The 7,017-nt window shown below is 39.2% G+C and overlaps 1 protein-coding gene across 5 annotated transcripts; it reads right to left on the bottom strand.

The window, feature by feature from the left end:
- Positions 1 to 263: 263 nt before the first annotated feature.
- LOC115537182 (uncharacterized) lies at positions 264 to 6,660 on the bottom strand. 5 transcript variants are annotated; one of them, XR_003974781.1, is made up of 5 exons: positions 6,065 to 6,660; positions 4,712 to 5,307; positions 4,517 to 4,570; positions 3,784 to 3,900; positions 264 to 1,364 (listed from the first exon to the last, which is right to left on the bottom strand). XR_003974781.1 is itself a non-coding variant. In XM_030348892.1 (5 exons), exons 1-5 carry the CDS (start codon positions 6,065 to 6,067, stop codon positions 1,218 to 1,220), a joined length of 465 nt encoding a protein of 154 aa, XP_030204752.1. In that variant the 5' UTR covers positions 6,068 to 6,499; the 3' UTR covers positions 264 to 1,217. The 5 variants fall into 5 exon arrangements, 4 of the variants coding, with proteins under 4 accessions (XP_030204752.1, XP_030204753.1, XP_030204754.1 ...); XM_030348892.1 differs by having other exon boundaries at positions 5,164 to 5,307; positions 6,065 to 6,499; XM_030348893.1 differs by having other exon boundaries at positions 5,164 to 5,261; positions 6,065 to 6,497.
- Positions 6,661 to 7,017: the final 357 nt, after the last annotated feature.

Genomic DNA, 7,017 nt, shown 5'->3' on the forward strand with positions numbered 1-7,017 from the left:
ATAGGGTTGCTTGGTTTTTGTATGTACAGCTGATGGCGTACTTGTTGCTTTGTACAGCCGGATGATTGAGATTTATGGAGAGTTGGATGTGTTCCCATCATCAGCCAACAGCATGTTTTCTACAACTTAATGAGGACAGACGAAAGATGCCTTAAAGGAACAATGACTTTTAACCTTGTTGGCTCATTCGCAGTCCTGCTTTTCAACCTATTTCAAAGTGCACCGATTATTTCTATTCTAAACATACTCCCCAGAAACCAGAATGTAATGACTTTTTTTAATTGAGAATGCACATTAGACAAAAGCTTATGTATATTTATTGGAATTGTAGACATCAATGCCATTTAGCTAGTTTTACAAAATTATATTTACACATTTCTTGAATTTCACAGGTTACAAAAGTAATGTTTCCCTATTAACCTCTGGGCTAACATTTTGCAAGCTGTGAGTTTCTTTCCTTACTTTTGCATGATCTAATCAGTTGAAATCGCGAATTACAAAATAACACTTTTTGTCCTGCATTACTTTCCTTTTTAACACATGTTTTCTTTATTTGAAATTATATAAATAAATCTTAAGTACTTCATGCTCTGAAAGCCTTCTTCATGCTGTTTTAAGACGGCGTGAAATCGATTGATCTCTGCACAGAAAAAGGCATTAATGAAAGCACAAAAACAAACATCAGGCCAAAACATGGCCGTCTGATTTTGATGTTTTTTACGCTAAAGTTATCACATTTTATCACAGAATGTGATAATTGCACCAGTTTGATATAGATCCTGAGGCGCATAATGACAGGCATATTTGGCAAATCCACACATGCCCAGACTTGCCTTAGTGTTCCTTTCTGAACAAAGCGAAAGTAAATGTGCAAAGATGCATAAAGCGAAAGTAAAGGTGCAAAAGTTTCCACAAGAAACTGCTACATCATATCCCATTTTGATATAGATACGACTTTTCAAAATTCCCTCAACTACTCCCTGAAAGTCACTTAAAACTTTCACTTGAAGTTAGCATATTCATTTTTTCATGTGATTGCTTGGTTTTAAAAGGCTACCCTGCAGCTCCCCTTTCTCTCTCTCTCTCACACACACACACGCACACGCACACGCACACACACGGCAGCAAGTGGGTAATGAAGCCATTTGACAGGATAGCTGAAGTGAAGTTTCCTCTTCTGAGAAGTTTTTCTTAGCTTATACAGGACAGGAATAGTCTCACAAAGTCGTTACAGAGGTCGCTACCTCGGAGTTACGGTGAGATGACTGTGCACAAACACTCTCGTAGATGTTCCTCATGGAACTCAGAAGGGACTTGACTTTGCATAGTGTCCGGCGCTTCAACGGAGGTCGGGTTGCTTTGGCCTGGACAGGGGAGAGTAAACAGTACACATGGTTGTTATTATACTGTTCTATAACAATAAACGTGTTGACATTGAAGCGTAACCGAAAGACCAAGGCAGTGTTGGTCATACAAGGAATAAACCACCTTCAAGTAATGGACCACTGTTATTGTTCTTTTCAATCATCTGAAATTACAATATTCCCCTGTTGTGTCTGCATAGTGTTCTTTAAATACTTGAAAGATATTTCCAGGTATTTAAAGATGATGTGTTCTACTGTTTACACAACAGCATGGTGTAAAACCTACTTTATCCTGATTGTCAACAACGTTCAAAGAGGGTATTATTTTTCAATAAGGGCACACCTCTCCCTTTAAACGTTTCCGAAACAACGGTCAACCAAAACGATCTGCCAATTACCATGACATGAAAAAACGACATTCTCAAAGAACCACAAAGATTATTTTAATTTCAGCTAAGTAAATCGATGACAAAAAATGAACATACATGCAAGAAACTTGTATCTAATCCTTGTTAGTAACTGTGGTAAAAGTTGAATAAACCCAGACGGGGTGTCCTGCTATCGGAAAATTATGTACGACGCTTGCCAACTTCCGAAGCCTGTTATTTTCCATTATTAGTTATTGTCCGTTCGTAGTGCACTGATGGGATCACACAATGATAGTTGCAAAGCACTGCTAGGTAAAGCACTGCACCATGTGAAGGACTGTGCTGCTTTGATTGGCACTAAAAAAGGTGGTGGCGCTAAGGGAGTGGGCATGTTGCAAATCCAATGAGTCATAGGCTGCTCAGCCAACAGGAAGTGTAACATATACCAACCTGCCTGCTAACATTCCTGCCAATTATTATCCTTCGAAGATATGAGATGTGGGACATGGATGAGAGAGGCCCTTTGATGGAATTGACACATACAAAGTGTTGACTAGGTTTGAGAGTGTGAGAACTTGTTTAAAAACATCGGGTAAAAAAGCTTTTGAGGCCTTGGTTCCTATCCCAATTTGGCCATTTCTAGTTTCGCTTCTGAGGTCAAAACCGAAGTATCAGAACCTATTTAGCATAAAAATATTTATTGTCCCTTTTAAAAAGGGGCGGGGGAGGGGTATCTGGACCCTTAAAAATCCCACTCAAAGAAAACAATGACAATGCAAAACCAAATATTTGAACCATGTAATGTTCTGATGTTTCTGTTGTCTGAGCTAAAAATAGTAACCAGGACTCGACAGCATGTCCCCTTCTCCAGCCCCTGGACTGGTCAGGGCCATGGCAGAGCAACATTAAAGAGCATGCTTGGTCAGCTTGTATGTTGACGAATGGAGTCTTACAACAACAAGTAACATTTAAGCCGTTAAGACACTACTACGTTGGTTGTATTATGTTAGGACAGAATGGGATCAGACTGAGTCAGTTACTCAACATTTATCTGAATGATTTCAACCATGTCCTGCTCAACTGCCAGGGGAGAGATAGATTGTGTCCTTTTAGTTTGGATAATCTAAACATTTGATCATATTCAGCTGTCAGATTGCCTAATGGGCCCATCCGGATATTCAGGTTGGCGTTTCGGTGTGTATAACCACGGAGAACCACACTGCACAACTTCACTTCCATCAGGTGACAATTAAGCAGAGCTTTACTCACAGAAATACCTGAGAGACTACAATGAGCATGCGGTCCCTTTCACAGGAACATTTTTCCCAACTAGTCATAACATGATGTCTCAATGATATCATATCAGCCAGCCAACATTCAGAGAATTGTATATTAACTATTATAAAACACATGATTTTATCTGTATAATAGTATATTGCACAGAAAATGTACACATTTATTTACCTTGAACAGAGATAGCTGGAAATATTCAGTAGGACCCGTTATTGACAAACTATACAAATGCTAAACACTCAGCATTTAGGCTGAGTAAACCTTCTGCCTTTAAGATAACGGTAAAGCTTATACTAACTACGAGTATACGAACATTGTCAAAACATGCCTCTTTCTTGTTTGATTTTTGTTTATGATTGATTGAGTATCAATCAGATCTACTCCACATCTATTTAAGTGCACATATTAATTGATTGTGGGGGGGCTGGGACAGAGTGCAGCTGATAGAAATACACGCAAGAATGTATGTATTTACATTAGCTGAAGGTTGGGATTAAGGGGCTAGACCTGAATCTGCTTATTATGAATATGGAGGTGGAAATCTATCCTCACACAACCAGATCCCATTGAATAATCCAGTTTAGGTGAATTTCCCTCCCAGCCCTGGTAGGTGCTACGGCCTTTGTCTGACAGCAGGCTATGGCCCGATCCAATTTCTACCCCTTACCCCTTCCTCTTACCCCTCCCCCTTGTTTTGAAGGGGGGAGGGGTTGGTAGAAGGGGTAAAAATGGGATTGGGCCTATGAGTGGTCTCTCACCGTGTCATGGCGACATCCGCACTCCCCCGATGCCTTGACCGTCTCCACCAGCCGGTCTTTGAAGGACGCCTCCCATCGATCCATTCTGCAGACTATATTGTTAATGTTCTTAATGGTCTGTCGAAAACACAAGAAAAATAATTAACACAATAAAAGTTGTGTTACAAATGTACTAACTAAAAACAATAAGGTGTCTAACTGTGGTTGAATCATTCATATGAATGAATGATTATGTGTATAATCCAAGAAAATGAAGTACTACCGAATACCATAATATTTCAGCCATATTGTATCTATTCACATTTGGTAAAATCTTCTAAAAGATCATAATATATACCCTTATAAACTTAAATTAATTATCATACTCATGTCAACAGCCCAGGAGCTCTCAAACACAACTTGAAACCCAGCCCAGAAAGTTTAGCCTGATTTCAATATATATTAAAGTAGTCAGTTAGCATTGCTCAACATTTCGTTTTCTCAGATAGTAAATGGGCTATAGATAAAATAATAATTGTGAAACCCACCCATTTTACAATTTTAAAGTTGACAGATAGCTAAACTAGGAGGTTTATGTTTTGCTCTTCAAAACTACAAAATTCCATCGAGGTATTCTTAAAAAACACAGATTCTATCCATAGAATAACCAATGGCGTCTAAAGATCGATGAGCCCGGGAGTTGTGTGGTCCAAGTTTCAACCAAGGAATACAACATAATGGACTATATCGATACCTGGTTTTGTGGGTTAAGTGTCGACTCTTTGCAGTCAATGCTTATATTGCTTTCCTAGAAGAAAAAAGTGATGCGGTAAGCACAACTACATCCAGATACTATACATGCACTACACCTATATATAGGCGTCATTTAAACTGCACAACAATGTTTATCTCTATAATAATTTCCAATAAATACAGCATTCGTCCTTACCTTCTCTTCTACATTTTTAAGCACTGTACTCAGTACCAAAAGAGGTTAAAGGCATCAGAAGTAAACCTACTCTCTACGTGCCTTCTTGTGAACCACTGGCACATGCATACAAAAGCAGGAGCAACCAGACGGAGAGGCTGATTGCAGCAGTGCGTGTGTGAGAGACTACTAAATCAAATGGATTTAAACTCAGGCCCCACTTCATTACTTTCCTGACACAGTACAATAGTTCAAGTTGCAAACAACACTAGACTTAAGAAAATGTGCAAACATATTGACACCGCCTAATTGTCGTCTTTAGTTATGTTATTTGTCGAACTCTATTCGATATTCTGAATCATACCAGTGTCAAGGATGTAACAAAATGTGGATTTCCGCATTCAGTTCCCCAAACCTGTGTCGCTTGTAGGCCGCTTAATGAATAAGGTCTGTGAAACCAGCATGTGTCTTACCCTCAAATATCTGTCAGCATCGTCGAGAAAAACTTTCACAAGGCTTTTGTAGTCGTACACGATATCCTCCGATGTCTTATGTCTGTAACAGGAGGAGACTACAGGAAGAAGAAAAGGAGAAAGAAGAATGATGCAAATAAGAGGCTGTGTGTGTGTGTGTGTGTGTGTGTGTGTGTGTGTGTGTGTGTGTGTGTGTGTGTGTGTGTGTGTGTGTGTGTGTGTGTGTGTGTGTGTGTGTGTGTGTGTGTGTGAGGGAGAGAGGGAAACATGTAAGATGGTGTAAAGGGGGATAGATAGAGAAGAAATCTGAGATCAATGTTCAGAACTAGAGTGATTTGATAAGCTGTAGCCTAGAGTATGACACTCATTATTTCAGTTTGTAACCCATGGGCTTATCTGCTCCAGCCTGCAAGTGTCTGAGAGTACGTTGTTTAACATTATAGAGACGGATCAAAAACTAGGTTAAAGGTTGAAATCAATCATTATGTTTGAAAAAAATCGAACGTTAGCATTATTTCTCTATAAAAAAACGAATTTGAGTTTGAATACAATGAATAACAGGAATGGCGGGTGTAATCCCAAATTCCTGTAAACGCGACCAAGCCTTCTCCCTTATTCCGCTAAATCCTTTAATTTCTGTTTCCAAATGAGTGTCAGGAAGACGATATATAAGGAGGACGTATAAATACAGTGTCCGAGGCTACTTCATAGCCTGCAAGTACCGGGAGACGCGCAGTCAGATGGTAACGTTGTTCATATTTACTATAATAAACAACACTATCAAGGAGGATCACATTTAGAAACTTCGCTAACATTGTATTGGTTTTGACAGGAGTTGAAATTTAATCGCCAAGTATTAATAAAGGTGTATAGCTAGCTAAGCAAGGCCATAGCCACTTACCATTGGTCATTCTTGATTCATAAATTCACTTGTTTAAATCTGCCCAGACCCTGGCCGTGTCTTCATCGTTGCTCTTCTTAAATGTTCTTTACTTTCATCTACACATAAACAACGGATAGGCTAGGATACATTTATATACAATCACTTCAAAGTGTGACTACACATGAGGATTTAGCTATTTATTTATAGTGCGCGGATCTTGTGTTCCTGCATTGGAGCGAGTGTTTGGGATGTGACGTCCCACTCTGTGCGCAAAGTTTCACATTACTTTTTTCACCAACTTGTCACTATAATTAGCTTCAGGTGCAAAAAAAAAAAAAATAGAAGTCAACGCATCGGTTGCAATGTGATTCAAAGGACATTTGGTCGAATCGTGTAATTGAAAGAAACGAGCATCGATCATCATTGAGGATTCACAAGTGGCATACAATAAATCATAAATACTTAGTTCATACCTTAGCCTATCGCGAGAAGTCAACAAGGCTATTTGTATAAAACCCTCTTATCTCCATTTACCACCAGCTTTATGGCGCTAATTATATGAATGACGCACCAACACATCCCTAACCCTGATTTATGGCAATGCCATCATAACATTAATAATGATTATTAAAGGAGACATATTATGGTGTTTTCCCAACAAGTAAACATAGTATTCGTGTTTGTTTGCTGGAAATAGCTTTTAGGAATACCAATGAGCTGTCAGACTGAACCACAGCATGGAGCAGAAGGGATTGTTGCCGTTTGCCGACTCCTGGAGCTCTATATCTATATTATATAATATAACATAATTGTCGTGTTATTAAATAACTTGCGCGGAGTCCAACTGAAGCGTGAATGTTTATTTCACCAAGTCCTCTCCTTACTCAACTCCCGCCGCTCCTCCTACCCTGACGTTCCACCCCTGACGTCATCCTACAGGTCTCCCAAACTCTACTTAAAACAGTTACACC

This window comes from Gadus morhua, chromosome 23 (genome assembly GCF_902167405.1).
Source record: "Gadus morhua chromosome 23, gadMor3.0, whole genome shotgun sequence".
Lineage (NCBI taxonomy): Eukaryota > Metazoa > Chordata > Actinopteri > Gadiformes > Gadidae > Gadus > Gadus morhua.

Bases quoted from the DNA above. Each gene is read 5' to 3' on its own strand.
- LOC115537182 (XM_030348892.1), bottom strand. The intron at 3,901-4,516 runs GTATCGATATAG...TGTTTTCGACAG, and splicing joins CACTTAACCCACAAAACCAG to ACCATTAAGAACATTAACAA. The intron at 1,365-3,783 runs GTGAGAGACCAC...TCCCCTGTCCAG, and splicing joins GCGGATGTCGCCATGACACG to GCCAAAGCAACCCGACCTCC.